The sequence below is a fragment of the Gymnoscopelus microlampas genome (genome assembly GCF_963454915.1).
Source record: "Gymnoscopelus microlampas genome assembly, chromosome: 12".
Taxonomy (NCBI): Eukaryota; Metazoa; Chordata; class Actinopteri; order Myctophiformes; family Myctophidae; genus Gymnoscopelus; species Gymnoscopelus microlampas.
This window is the reverse complement of record NC_139949.1, coordinates 15,169,241-15,185,022: the sequence shown is the minus strand read 5'-3', so window position 1 is coordinate 15,185,022 and position 15,782 is coordinate 15,169,241. Positions and strand designations below refer to the sequence as shown.

Below are 15,782 nucleotides of genomic sequence, written 5' to 3'. Positions count from 1 at the left end.
TAAACCCAAAACCCCCCAAAAAAACCTGCCACTGTGTAGGACTAAACACAAAAACAACATATCAATGTCACTAACAAGACACGCCACAACGTGCAGAATTACTACGCGCAGTCTGTAGGCCACTTCATACTGCTCAGCACACATCTGCCCCCTCGCAGCATAATTAATTGCGGCCAACACAAACTCACAACATTACAGTCGGCCATGTTGTTCCTTAGCGTCATCGCCGACCACCGCCCAACGAGACCCAAGTGAGGTCAGACAACACACTCCATATTTGGGCATAGCTCCATTGGGAACATCTCCTATTATGGCTTTATATAACCGCCCAACGAGACCCAAGTGAGGTCAGACAACACACTCCATATTTGGGCATAGCTCCATTGGGAACATCTCCTATTATGGCTTTATATATTATAGAGACCAACAAACACAAAGCACCGCGCAGCGGCTAGGGGGGAGGGGCGCGCAGCGCCCCGACCCTCTAGTTGTTTACAATGGAGAAACGAATGCTGAGTGGTTCTGCAAAACGCAAATTAAAAAAACAAAGAGAAGCTGCATAATGCTGGTGCTATGGTACAACAAACACCATCCATTTCATCTTTTTTCCATAAAAAGTGTGAGGATAATGAGGAAGGAGGTGCATCAGTCTCAGGTGGGGACATTAGCGTTAGCAACATCGGTGCTGCTGAGGTTACGTCGGAGCGGGGAGACGAACTCATTGACCTGGATCTGGATGATGCTTCAGCGGCGGGCCCAAGTTCACTTAGAGACGGTGACAGTATGGTGGACCAGAAGCTGACAGCCTGGAGCGGCCTCGAATTGACATGGATCTGGATGATGCTTCAGCGGCGGGCCCAAGTTCACTTAGAGACGGTGACGGTAGTGGTGGACCAGAAGCTGACAGCCTGGAGTGGCCTCGAATTGACATGGATCTGGATGTTTCAGCGGGCCCATTATATTCACATGATTGTAACATCACGTGAGTGTGCATGCATTCACTGAGTGTACAAAGATAATTATTTATACCTAAATTGTTTATGACATTGCACAATGAAGCAGACCCACATGCACATTATTGGACTTTATTATTGACACGAAATACATGCTTTGTTCTGCAGAACTAACTGGCTTCCTAAAAGCAAGTCAAGCCTCAAGCCTGAGAAGAATACAATAGATGAAGTGCAAGAGCGAGACAATTTGAATAAGGTACGTTCTTGCCAATGGTCACATGAGACAGAAGTAGAGATGGGAGCAACTTCCATCAGTTGTTCCTGTGATAGCCAGACCCTCTGCATCGCTCAACACAATTAAAGGAGTAGTTCACCCAAAAAAATACTTATCTTCTAACAATTACACACCCCATGAAGCCTTGAATCCATGGAGATGTTTTTGTTGCATTACTAAGCCAATAATTTGATGACCAGCGGAGACTCAATTGGACTCAGTAGGACTCAATTGAGTCTCCAATTGAGTCTCCTATTGACCGATGACCCGGTCAGAGGCGTACGGTCATTGGGACCAACGAGGCCATGGCCCGGTCTGTGTAAACCCAGATACGCCAGGGGGAAAAAACAAAAAATCAACATAACAACATTAGCAGCCCCTCACCCTTTAAGTCGCCTTTGTTTTCAAATGGGGCTCATTTGCATTGGCCGAATTGTTAATGAGTGGCCATTAGAAAACTCGCACCTCTCCATTCAGAAATGTGATAGAAGAAGAACCGTCGTCCTGAAACACCCTGCCCCGCGTCTAAACTGGCGGCCTCGGTCCGCGAAAAAAAATGGGGCGGAGTGAATGCCATTAATCCTAGTCAACAAACAACAGGGTCAAGTGCAAAGAAAACAACAAGTGGTAAAGTGACTAGGATACCAGGTAAACATCAAACCTAGCATCTGTCTAAACATTATGCAACCTAAATAACACTTGCGACATATCTGCATAGCATAAACTAACATCTATGAGAAATATACGGTAGGCAACCAGAAGTGATACAATTACAAGGAAAGAGGAATGAGTGCTAGGGGGTTCAAAGTTTATTCATCTCACACAATTGGCATTAAAGTCTACCGTGTGTGTGTGTGTGTGTGTGTGTGTGTGTGTGTGTGTGTGTGTGTGTGTGTGTGTGTGTGTGTGTGTGTGCGTGCGTGCGTGCGTGCGTGCGTGCGTGCGTGCGTGCGTGCGTGCGTGCGTGCGTGTGTGTGTGCAATCATGATCTGTTACGCTGTGTGTTAGTAATCTGTGGACATATGGACGTCTGTTGATTGCCTGTTTTGCCCTGATCTGTCTGCACATTGCTCCCAAAATTAAGCTACTGTATTGTCTTCATGAAAGACAAGAGTCAGGTAGGTGTACCGTAGGTCTATCGGACAATGACAGCAATCCTTCTATTGCATTATTGCATTATATAGCCATTTGTCAGTAATCCTATGCCAAAATATGCTGATTACTTAATTGGATTAGAGGCAGACAACTGTGGCTATAATAGGCCAGTTAAGCCTGGGGGAGGGAGAGCTGGTATCAGTATAAAAGCAGTTGTCAACAGTTGTATGAACACACTCTACACACTGTACTAGAATACCTGAAGACTCTGTGGACACAGACATCTAAAATCAAGTAAGACTTCATCATGAATGGTTGGATGGATGTTGTGAAGCAGAGTAGCCCTGCCTGTAGCCCATAGGGCTAATATCTCCCTTGGCCAGGGGCATTCAGTAAAGTAGTAAAGTAGTAGTAGTAGTAAAGTGAAGATTGTAGGTATCTGTGTGATATGAGGACTGTGGAAATAAAAACTGTCATCATTATCATTATCTCACGGTCATTTGAGGATGCTTGTGCTTCAATTCCAAAATGACTTCAAGCTTAACTAGTACAAAAGAGGCTCAGCTCATTAAGATCCACAGACTCTGTCAAGAAGCAACATTCCCAGATCTTACAGCAAAAGCAATTAAGTGTTGTTGTTGTTGTTGTTGTTGTTGTTGTTGTTGTTTACCCTTTTCAACTTCATATCTCTGTATCTCTGTGAAAGTGTGTTTTCCAAACTGGCATACCGGTAGGGCTAGGTTAGAGACAGAAAAGAGACTCTGTCCCTGTCCACCACTGTATAACTCAAGAAAAAAACTAATCTTAGCCCATATCAAGTCAATTAAGGCTTATTTTGCCATTTGTAATAGATAGGCTCAAAGTGTTTTCGTAACAGTGGTCTCCTATAACCACCTTAGGTTTATCGGTGTCATTCACACTCTTAACGGAAGCTCTCTTCTGGGCTGGTTAAAGGTGTAAGGACACCCAGCTTTACCATTATGCCTAACTTAAGAGGGTATGATACAAGGATCATATTGCGCAGCGTTGAAAACGTTATGATTACCACCACCTGACATGTCACACTGTACTACGAGAATAGCAGATCCTGAGCTTGTAGATCTGCTATTTTCACTGCGCAACACTGGCATGACACTGGTATGACACGTATGCTGTACGTGCTGTACGTGTAAGCATATTAGCCCAGACTATTTTTTGATTTTTCTCACACCTACAGTATAACAACATGTGTCTCTAGTCATTGGATTAACCTAGCTAATCATAAGATCGTCGCTTGTTGATATTCTTGTGTCTGAAGAGACACAAGAATATCAGCACAGCACAGGAACACGCTATTGTCAGCAACCTTTAAAATGCACCCAAACTACAAACAGCCCAAGCGCTGCAGTGACAGTCCAGGTTGTCCAGGTTGGACTGAACGTAGATTCCGAGGTGTTGTTTGTGGTAAAGGTTCTGTCCGTTAGTTTGTCTATCTCTATGCCTACTTGCAAAATCTTCTTTTTGCCTTCAAAGGAGGATGTAGGGGTTGTTAAAGATGTGACTAGAAAACTCAGGCTACCTATGCAATGCTATGAAAGTTAGACCTACTTCTCTTATCCAAATACAAATACTTAACTGCTATATGATTATGTTAATATCGGTGCGATATTAACAATGTGAAGTTAGAGGGATGGCAGGGATGGCAGGCGAGTGGGGTGAGGGTGATCTAGTGAGGATGGGGTGGAGGGGAAATGGGAGAAGGGTGGCGTGATGGAGATGAGTAATGGGGTAATGGGACAAAAGGTGGTGTGGCAACGAGGGTTGGTGCGGTCCTGGAGTGTTGGTCCAGGAGCAGGTGGTAGTTCCGGGGGGGGGGGGGGGGGGGGGGGATGAACCCTGAGTATTTGGCTTTGGGGTCCGTAGAGCTGAGTGGCGCTGGTTTACGCCTGAAGACCCCCATCAGGAACCTGAAGGATTAGCTTGGTGGGAGGAGATAAGGGAGGAGTTGTTATCAAAGGGATCCCAAGCAGGTGAGCTTGAGCTTGGGATCACATGGGGGAGGAGATTGTTATCTGATGTTCTCTTCCCTCCTGAACTTGCGTTGTACCAACTGCATTTAGGCTACTACTACAGGAACATCAATAATCCAGCCATGCAGGGATTCCTTGATTGGATGAAGCTGGGTTTACAGATGCACAATAATGGAAGGCTGATCATTCGCCAGCAGCTTTGACTCATGAGTAGCGTGCTAACGCCGCTGTAATCTCATTTCACAAGATTAACCCTACTTAACATCAAGACGAAACCTCAAGCCTTCTGTCATGTAGTGGTGAGCTAACAGACAGCGAGAGCTCAATGTCCATCAGATCAACTTCTCAGTTAAGCCATCACTGTCACATCGTCACACTGCGTTCTGCGTTCATCTCACTTGTGTTTGTCTCTCTTTTCTGTCAATAGAACAAAAACGGCAAACGATCAACCAGAAATGGCCAAGTAAGTCTTGAAATATCTTCCACTCCTTCACCAATAAAGAGAAGGTTTCCATTTTTAACTTCTTTGAACCTGGCATCCCTATTTTGCTCATGTCAATGTAGGCAAAACGTTTTAAAGATTTTCAAAAATTCAGAAAATAGCAGATTCAATTCAGTGTGCGCATGTAGTTTGTCTATTTTCGCCATTCATTTTATGACAAAGCGTATATAGGGCTTCAGTGGTTAAGCACATTTATATTGCATTGCTCTCATTAAATACATTGATCTCATTAAATATAACTGAATAAAGGAGAATAAAATAACTGGTACAAAGCTGATATTGCTACAGAGAGAATGTTGCGACAGTTCAATCTGTATTCAGTGCCAATGATATAAAAAATATGTTTATACTGTGCCAGCAATTTTTCAATTTTCTTACCTTTTTCAAGTAGTCACAGAATATTTATCTCCAGTATAATCAATCCCCTGATGGGTGCTAATCACTGAGGGTTGCACTGTGTGGTTTCACAAATGTCAACGAGGTCATCACAACCTTGTTGACATTAATTGTCTGATGATAGTCTGGGCAAAAAATCATAGTAAAAACAAAGTGCTCAGGAGTCGAGAACGTTTTTTTGCCCCCCCCAAAAAAAACACGTCAAACACGTCAATGGCATTCAATGAGTTAACCGTTGAGACCGGGAACGCATCTGTGTGTCATTTTTATATTTCTTTGGGCTATTCAAAAATAGCAGACATACAAGCTCATAGCGCAGCACTCTGTGCCTCGCTATGCGCTTGTATATCTGCTATTTTTCAAAAATCGTGAACATTTGTGCAAATATTTGAATATATATGTTTTTTTAAAGCGAAAATGTTTAACTCAATTCTTTGCTTCTGGGGATTCTACATAATGTCTTCTAAATCCTGACAGTTGTTTTTTCTAAATATTTATGTTGCTACCTACAATATCAGTGGTTCTCAAACTTTTTTCATGTCAAGGACCCCCCAAGGACCCCCAAAATTGTCCGTGGACCCCCCCCCATCTCAAAATATTTTGTTCCAGGGACCCCCAGAAGCAAAGATTTGATTTTAAAAATGTATTTATATAATATCAAATATTTGCACACATTTTCACGATTTTCTTTTTCTAAAATAGCAGATCTACAAGCTCATAGCGCGGCACTCTGTTTTTTTATAGCCAAAGAAATCTAAAAATGACACTGTTTATTTCCCGGTCTAAATGGGTTAAGGAGGTGACATTGACCTTGCTGTAGAGCTCAACACGTCTGAAACATGGTGCTGGAGGTGTTATAAGTATTGGGGTCCAGAGGCCAACCTTGGGTCAGCCAACTCTTTAAAGATCCATCCCACATTATATAAGAGCTTATAGAGGTTTTTGCAGAGGCTAATGAAGGTCAAACAGAAGTGTTTGAACTGGTCTGTTTGTTTACCCATGTCCATCAGGTAACCTTGACATAATAGGGTTTTTTGACAAAACCACCATTAATGTGTCTCACATACCTAGGTGGCTCTCTGAAAACTAGGTGCACTGAGGCCAAGGTGCTCCACACTTAGCCTTACTAACCGGCAAGGTTAATATAGTTAACTAAACTAGAATTGACAAAACATTTTAGTTTACTGAAATAAAAATAAAGAGGCTTAACAAAAAAATGTTTAACAAACTGAAACTGTATTGTGTGTTTCCAAACTAACAAAAATCATAGAGGAAATGTCACACACCTTCAGAGTCGGTCTGCTACTACCTGCCTCATTCAGCCCTCCTCCACCAAATTACACAATCTCACCACACCTGTGATTCCAAATTTAGTGACATGAAAATATAATCTCAGCACAGCCCAAGTGTAAAAGCCGAAACGGTGAAACGCAATACATAACATAATTACAACAACTGAAGAGAGACTTACTATTAGTAGGGGAAATAATGCCAGTGTAACACATGGCGGCAGTGGCTCAGGGGGTAGAGTGGCCGGGTAGAGTGACCTGGAAACCGCAAGGTTCCCAGTTCGATTCGGGGCTGGGGGGCTCCCCCAGAGTTAGTGTCGAAGTGTCCTTGAGCAAGACGCTGAACCCCTAATTGCTCCCGATGAGCAGGTTGATGACTTGCGCTATCGGTGTATGAATGTGTGTGTGAATGGGTTAATGAAATGCACAATCTATGTAAAGCGCTTTGGATAAAAGCGCTAAACAAATTTACCATTTACACATGACATTTAATTGAGCAACTAACTTCGGATATAGCCTAATTTAGGTTGTTAGACAAGCCTTACAGGCAAATGAAGGGATGACGCATTAAACCACCCCAGCACCTAATATATGCTGTCTTCTGTTCCTGTGCAAAGGGTTTTCAAGAAGACAAGCAAAAGTGAGGAGGTAAGATCTTTTTTTCTCATTATTTCCACGTTATTTCTCTCCTCTCCTCTCCTCTCCTCTCCTCTCCTCTCCTCTCCTCTCCTCTCTGATAACTGAAACCCTAACTATGTTCTGTCTTGTATCCTACAGATTACCCTCTACCTGGCAAAGAGGGACTACGTAGACCATGTTGACTCAGTGGACAATATTGGTGAGTTCCTGTTTCCTGTGTGTGTGTGTGTGTGTGTGTGTGTGTGTGTGTGTGTGTGTGTGTGTGTGTGTGTGTGTGTGTGTGTGTGTGTGTGTGTGCGTGTGCGTGTGTGTGCGTGCGTGCGTGCATGCATATACTAACATCAGTTATCCCATCATTATTTTCACAGATGGTGTTGTAAAGCTGAATCCAAAGAACTTTGGGTCCAAAAAAGGTACATTTGTCAAAGACACTTCTAGGCTAGTTGTCGACAACGATCATGATCAATTTATAAATGGCCGTGAATATAAACACTCAGAGTCACGGATAAAATACATCATAATAATAGAAGCAATCATTTGTTTACAGTGTTTGTGCTGCTGGCATGCGCCTTCCGTTACGGAAGTGATGACCTGGATGTGATGGGCTTGTCCTTCAGGAGGGACATCTGGTTCAAGCGGGTTCAGATCTATCCTGCCGGCAGCCACACTCCCACTCTATCCCCCATCCACCAAACCCTGATGAAGAAGGCTGGAGCCGATGCGTACCCATTTTGTTTTGAAGTACGACAATGTTTATCCTGGTCCTTAATGTGTTGCACAGTTAACCATTTAAATACAACTATACACTTAACCACTGTTAAGTGTCTAAGCCAGAGGTTCCCAACCTTTTCTGGATCAGGACGCACTTGAAAATCTTGAAAGCGGCCGCGGCCCACCCATCTGACCACTTAAAGGACGACTTCACCCATTTTCAATCTATCTTCATAAAATTGGTCTTCACTAATGCTCATTATAATATGGTACCATTTTGTATAGTCAGTCTGTGTCTCAGAGGAGGGCTGTGGACATTTCATAAACCCACCTACCAGTGACATCGAAAATATAGTCAGAGTTCATAATTAATTAAAATGTTAACTACGTGTAATCGTGTATGAATTTGCATGCTCAAGTTAAAAGTGACTTTAATTCTTAAAACTGTACGAGGATCAACTTTATTTCTTAATCAATGTTGTGATGTGTGTCCCTAGCTTCCTACCAACCTGCCATGCTCAGTCACATTGGACCCTGGAACTGCTGACAAAGGCAAGGTAAATGTCACTTTCTTTTTCTTTTTTTGGGGGGGGCTTTTTTACACCTCTATTGATAAGATGACAGGAAATGGGAAGAGATGGGGAGTGACCTGCAGCAAAGGCCGTCGGGATCGGGACTCGAACCCGCGACTCGCTGTCAGGCTACTTTGGAGCCTATAGGTGCCTGGACCGCTACGCCAGCGATCCGGGCCATCACTTTCTTTTTAATTCAGTTCAATTCACTTCAAACTTGACAGTAAATTCACCTTACGTTCACCTTTAAAAATGTAGGATGGCCCACTTTTTTACGTAGTAAGTTACACATGTCCATCTTTATATAGGCTATGTTAAGACCAAGACCATGTTAATGAAGCTTCACCACTAAGTAACTTGTTAGATTTGCCCCTACACAGTAAAATGCTTAGTGCCAATTTACCCATTTCTTACAGGTCCTTTTGGTTCCTTTTGTACTCTCAGAGAATGGCCAGGATTTTACTGTATAGTTGCTAGCAAACCAGATCCACTAGGTGGCGACAGTACTTCTCAAAGCACCTGAGTACTTGGCAAAGATCTTTTGCACCTTTGGCATGGAATGGGTTAAGTCCTTCCTTACTCAATTGGTTACTCCGGTGACACTTGGTGATTTTAAATCACTGTAACTCTAATGACATTCGCTGACACCCTGATACAGAGTGTCATTTTTTTCTAGACTGGGTCTGGATATACACGTTGTATTACTTTTAATCAATCACAGTTGTTATGTAGCCTAGGACAAAAGATATGATTTTTGTTCTTATGTGGTTTTATGTATCATGCTCTGTAATTTGTATCATAGCTGTTGTGTTGTGCTTATGCATCTCAATGGCACTTCTTGGTTAAATAGCCTAAAGGAGAAATAAATAAATAAAAAAAACAAAGAAAAACACCTTTCAGTAGAAAAACATGGCAAATCACCTCACTTTCCACCCATACCCTTCCTTTGTACAGTTAACATTTTCATTGTACCTTTGCAGAATAAATGATAGTTGTAATCTCTCACTGGTAGCAGTAGAATTATAGGCTACTAATCCTTGGACATCAGTTCAATGTACCCTATAAGTAAACCATATATATACCTGTGTAGGTGCTTACCTTTTAGCTTTTTGCATTGCAGGCCTGCGGTGTTGACTTTGAAGTGAAAGCCTACCTCGCCATGGAGGCTGACAACCCTGATGAGAAGATTGAGAGGAAGTGAGTTCTGTCTCATTAGTCATTCCTCTCATTCTCTTGTCTTTCCACGTCTTTCTGCTATCTCACCTCATTATGCTTCATTTATACTCCGTTCCGTTGTACGACTGTGTGCCATGTCGAAAATAGCAGCTCACGCCGCGTCACCATGTGACGTGTTGGAAACTTGTAAATCGGATTTGTTTTGACAGGCGATACCGTTGTACAACAAAGTATAAATCAGGCCTGTCTCAAACGTACATTCTCTCACTCTCTCTCCGTGTCTCTCTCTCTTTTTAACTGCTACATCAACTCTACTCTTTTCTTTTTTCCACAGGGACAGAGCCCGCCTTATCGTTCGCAAAATCCAGTTCGCTCCAAGCCAGATTGGCCCCGGACTCAAGGCGGAAATCTGCAAAAGCTTCATGATGTCAGACAAGCCATGTCATCTGGAAATCACCATCGACAAAGATGTACAGTAGCAAAACATCCTGTTCTTCATGGTGGCCATCTTTGATAGTACATTCTAAATTACTGATCGGGGCCCAAGGCTTTCTATATACAGCAGTACATCTCAATGATCCACCCACGAAACCAATGAGTCATTAACAGGGATTTTCCCAAAATCATATACACTACAGTAGGCGTGTTTGTACTGGAAGTTGTGGCATATGCTTGAATTTGAATGCACTTTTTACACCGTAAGGTCAGGAATTTGTTTGAATTTTGTGAAAGTACAAGAAAATGCTTGAATTTGGTATTGGTATAGAGATAATAAACTCTCTTGGTATACTATACAGTAGGTAGCAGTTACAAAACATAGAGCAACTGTATGCTACAGTAATACACTGTACCTTCAAGGAGGCATGGCTTTTGAACTGGAGGGTACATCACTGAAACGTGGGGCTTGTAAAACAATCCCACCCATAAATATATTGACAATGTCAGCAATGCTGCAACATGGACACTGATGAGAGTTCTTGTTTTGACCACAGCTGTTTTACCATGGAGAAGCAGTCCCCATCCATATCAAAGTCAGGAACGAGAGCAACAAGACAGTCAGCAAGATCAAAATCACTGGTTGGTACTTCAGACATTAGAAAAAGCTTTATTGCTCTGATTTTACATTGCACTACTGTTTCTGAGAAGAAAACACAATAATGCTTAATGTATGCTCTAGTCCAGTGGTTTTCAACCCTTTTCATATCAAGGTCCATTATTTATTCGGCATTTGAGCAACGGACCACCATTTTCTGAGATTTAGACTCTCAGACCCAAGACTTAGAATATCTTGTTGTCGTTGGATGAGATTTTGTCCACAATTGATGTTGGTACCATAGGAGAGATAACAGGCAAGCGTTGATCAAAATAACAATTATTCAATTAAGTAATGCAGATGTTTAACAATAATTTAACGTTAAAGATCTATAAGGGTCCATTTGGTTACCAACATAATTTTGCTGGGGACCAGCTGGAACCCCCTCAAGGACCACTGGTGGTCCCCGGACCATTGATTGAAAACCACTGCTCTAGTCTATCGTATGACAAAGTTTAACTCGGCCTTAATGATCTGTCTGTCTGTCCCTGTCCCTATCTCAGTGGATCAGCAGACGGATGTGGTCCTGTTCTCGGCAGACAAATACAGCAAGTGTGTCCTTAGCCAGGAGTTTGTGTAAGTAAACTCTACGTTCAGGTGACAGAGGCACAGTGCAGAACTGTACGTGATATGAACCGATGAATGATACGTGACTCATGTGCTCCACACAGGGAGACAGTAAATGCTGAGTCAAACTTTGAGACGACTGTGAAGATAACTCCTACGCTGGCCAGCAGCCCGGATAAGAAAGGGCTGGCGGTGGACGGGCGACTGAAAGACGACGACACTAACCTGGCCTCGACCACAATGTGAGTACAGTCAGTGGTGGAAAAAGTACTCCAATGTAGAAATACTCTGTTACGTTACTGTTAAAGGAGACACACCGTGAATTTAAAAAAAATATTTGATATTTAATATCATATGGTGTATGTCCCTCAAACCATTTTCAAAAGGTTTGAGCCTAAATCAACACTCAGATATACTCATCCCAAGTCAATTCTCTCAGGCTTATAAAGCACTTTCAGCTGCAATACCAAAACGTCCTGTTGGGCAGAGGGGTGCTACTGAGCAATTCTAAATACTCAGAATACATCAAAATACATGGGCAGAAAGTTTGGTGATGTAAGCAAACTTGCCATTCTGAGATGGCCTGTTCAGACACGCCCATTTTGAAAATCTCTGAAATGAGAATGAATGACTGAATGTTAAAAAAATATATTTTTTGGGGTACAAGAGACACTGCGGAGCCCAAAAAATACCAAAAAAATAAAAAAAAAGTGAAATTCATGGTGTGTCTCCTTTAAGTAAATGTCCGGAATTCAACATTTACTTGAGTAAAAGTACAAAAGTATCTGCATCAAAATATACTTAAAGTACCAAAAGTAAAAGTATGTTATGAAAAGTGCATAAAAGTCATTATGCAGAATGTCCCATTTCAAGTGTTCAAATGTATAAAAATTCTTTGAAATTAGCAGATCTACAAGCTCACAATATGTCACGATGCGACGCATTGTGAGCTTGTAGGTCGGCTATTTTCAAATGGCCAAAAGGTATATAGGGCTGAAGTGGTAAATGCATGTTTTGTAATAATAATCAAAACCTACTAACTACAGTAGTAACTAAAGTTTTCAAATAATTGTAGTGGAGTAAAAGTACAATAATTGTCTCTGAGATGTAGTGGAGTACAAGTAAAAGTATTGAAAATTGGGAATACTCAAGTAAAGTACAAATACCTCAAAATTGTACTTAAGTACAGTACTTCAGTAAATGTACTTATTTACTTTACACCACTGAGTACAGTGCACGCACGCTCAAGGCCGGACACACGCACGCACGCACGCGCGCACACACACACACACACACACACACACACACACACACACACACACACACACACACACACACACACACACACACACACACACACACACACACCACACCCCTGCTTACTTGCGTTGCCCTTCTCTCAGGATGCGTGCTGGCATGGACCAGGCTGTAATGGGAATCCTGGTGTCCTACAAGATCAAAGTCAACCTCATGGTAGCTGGAGGAGGGTGAGTGCCTCTCTCTGTGCCATCATGTGCATTACAAATGTGTCATGCTGTCTTTGACTCAGGATCCAGTGTGACTGCAGGTAAAAGTTATTATGAAAGAAAGGGTTTTATTGCCCTGACTAGTTTTTAGGGTCAGTTGATATTTTTACTTGAGTAAAAGTACAAAAGTATTGGTATCAAAATGTACTTAAAGTATCAAAAGTAAAAGTACTATATTTGAAAATAGCAGATCTACAAGCTACGATGTGAGCTTGTAGATCGGCTATTTTCAAATAGCCAGTATAAAATAGGGTTTAAGCGGTTAATATATGTTTTATAATGTCATAATTTATATCCGCAAAGTAACTAGTAACTAAAGTTTTCAAATCATTGTAGTGGAGTAAAAGTACAATATTTGCCTCTGAGATGTAGTGGAGTAGAAGTCGACAATTGGAAATACTCCAGTAAAGTAAAAGTACCTCAAAATTGTACTCAGGTCAGTACATGTACTTATAGTTACTTTACACGCTGCATCTGACTAAAGAGATTAACTGGTGTCCCTGATTTGATCCCTGCAGGCTGCTGGGCGGCCTCATGGCCAGGTGAGTAATCAATCAATCAATCAATCAATCAATCAATTAATTAGTGATGACATCACAGCCCACATACACATAGTCCAAGAGAAACAATGGTGGGCTGTCCTTGTGACAATAATCCATTTCGTCTTTCTGCTTCACAGCGATGTAACAGCAGAATTGCCGCTGATGCTTATGAACCCCAAACCAAAAGGTAAAAGCATGCATGAGCACTCATGCACAAATACACACGAAGACATTACAGCTACATAAACATTATTCTTCAGTATATCCTGATGATGGAAAACTAATTTTCCTTTTACCCCCCCCCCCCCCCCCTCTTCATGTCAATTACCTTGACCAACTGAGCAGAAGTGTAAGTACAAGACTCTTTTTTTTTTTATATAACTTTGTTTTTATTGAGGATACATCAAATCAGTTACATTTATCACTTTATCAAATAAAATAAAACAAAACAAATCATAGAACAGACATTTACATGTACTTAGACAAACAAAAAACAAAACAAAACAAAAAACATATTTACATATTACCTGTTTAGACCTTTGTGGGGGTGCACATTAACCTAATTTTCTTACATCATCACATCCCTTCTCTTATAGGATTATATATATTATCCATTTTTCCCATCGTTTTTCATAGAGATCTTCCCTTATTTTCAGTTTGAATGTTAATTTTTCCATGTCTTGAATATTGTCCACTATATTTCTCCACTGTTTATAGTCCGGTGTGTCAGTCTTGAGCCAGTTCCTGGTGATAGCCTTTTTCCCAGCCGCTAGGAGGATTTTGACTAGATAACAGTCTCCTGGATGTACAGTTCCCTCCATATGACCCAAATACATTACAAGACAAGAATGGGGAATTTCGTAGCCTAAAACCTCACATATTGTTGAGTGCAGAGTTTCCCAAAAAGGCTGGATTTTCGTACAGCTCCAGAAGACGTGTGTATGATTGGAGTCAATGTTTCCGCAGTTTCTCCAGCATGGCTGTTGATTCTTAATTTGTTTTATTTTAATCTGGGGTGTAATGAAATACCGAATTTGATTCTTCCATATGAATTCCCTCCATCCCTTTGACTGCGTTGTTGTCTGGTGCATTTCCCACATATCATACCACGTCTTCTCTGGAATCTCCTCACCCAATTCTTTTTCCCATTTACTCTTAACATATATTGTTGAGTATTTTTTTGATTCCATCAAACATGAGTATACTTTAGATACAGTCCTGGGTACAACCTCACCATATGCCCGTATAAAGAGTTTTATTATTGGATGGATTTCATCCTCAGCTGTTTTAATTTTCTTGTTATAATAATCTCTTATTTGTAAGTATCTAAATAAATCCTGATTTGCCAAATTGTATGTGTTTTTTAATTCTTCAAAACTTTTCATTTCATTTTTCTTAATCAACAGGCACATGGTTGTCACACCCAGTTCCGTCCACTGTCTAAACCTCAGATCCAATAGCCCTGGCTTAAACGCTCCATCGTATGCAACCCATTTCAACAGGCCAAGTTCTTTTCCCAATTTCAATTGTTTTACAATGGAGTACCATGTATTTAACGTGTAGCTTGTTATCGGGTCTAGTTCTATTGCACTCCTTACCCTTGCCGGGACCTCCTTTTCTCCAATACAAGTTTGAATCGGGAATGCAAACCCAGGAGTCTCAATTTCCTTCCACCGAGCTGTGTAGTCTGCACTACACCAGTAAATAAGTGGGCGCATTTGTGCTGCATGATAATATTCTCTTAAATTTGGGAGAGCCATCCCTCCTTTATCTTTGGGCAGCTGTAATGTACTGTATCTTATTCTAGATCGTTTTCCTTCCCAAATAAATCTTGATATAAGTTTATCCCATTTTGTAAACTGAGTTAGTGGAACCGGCACAGGCAAGGACTGAAACAGATACAACAGGCGTGGTAAGACGTTCATATTCACCGCATCTATCCTATCACTGAGTCCCATCGGATAAGTAGTCCACCTTTCTATGTCTTTCTTTATATTATTGTCAATTTCTTCGTAGTTACTTTTGTATAGTTTTGTTAGATTTTTAGTGATATTTATGCCTAAATATTTAATAGTTTTTGCTCCCCAGTTTAAGTCCATGTCCTTGGGTTTTTGGTCTGGCGTGCAGTTAAGCATGAGAATCTGAGTTTTGGTTTTGTTCAGTTTATAGCCTGAGTATAAGCTGAACTGATCCAGGGTCTGTATAAGGTGTTCAAACGAAGACAATGGATTTTTTAAATAGACCATTACGTCATCGGCAAATAGGCTTATGACATGCTTTTGGTTATTAACTTCTATCCCCTTTATGGCTTCCTTTTGTCTAATCATCTGTGCCAGTGGTTCGGTACAAGACTCTTTTAATTAATCAGCTTCGTTACTGTCACATTAAAATAATGCTTTGGGAGATGTTTTGTTTTTTGGAAAGAACTGCATATTAGG

At 41.3% G+C, this 15,782-nt stretch overlaps 1 protein-coding gene across 1 annotated transcript in view; it reads left to right on the top strand.

Annotated features, from left to right (window-relative positions):
- Window positions 1-573: 573 nt before the first annotated feature.
- The window catches only part of LOC311057227 (arrestin-C-like), a gene marked incomplete at both ends in the record, with an annotated part of 16,688 nt that continues 1,479 nt past the window's right edge, over window positions 574-15,782 (top strand). The window contains 13 exons of the mRNA XM_084074176.1: window positions 574-972; window positions 4,759-4,794; window positions 7,296-7,356; window positions 7,705-7,898; window positions 8,366-8,425; window positions 9,561-9,637; window positions 9,951-10,086; window positions 10,609-10,693; window positions 11,213-11,285; window positions 11,381-11,518; window positions 12,680-12,763; window positions 13,321-13,344; window positions 13,482-13,531. Of these exons, the coding sequence (XP_083930302.1) occupies window positions 574-972; window positions 4,759-4,794; window positions 7,296-7,356; window positions 7,705-7,898; window positions 8,366-8,425; window positions 9,561-9,637; window positions 9,951-10,086; window positions 10,609-10,693; window positions 11,213-11,285; window positions 11,381-11,518; window positions 12,680-12,763; window positions 13,321-13,344; window positions 13,482-13,531 (1,417 nt within the window). The remainder of the gene's footprint in view (window positions 973-4,758; window positions 4,795-7,295; window positions 7,357-7,704; window positions 7,899-8,365; window positions 8,426-9,560; window positions 9,638-9,950; window positions 10,087-10,608; window positions 10,694-11,212; window positions 11,286-11,380; window positions 11,519-12,679; window positions 12,764-13,320; window positions 13,345-13,481; window positions 13,532-15,782) is intronic.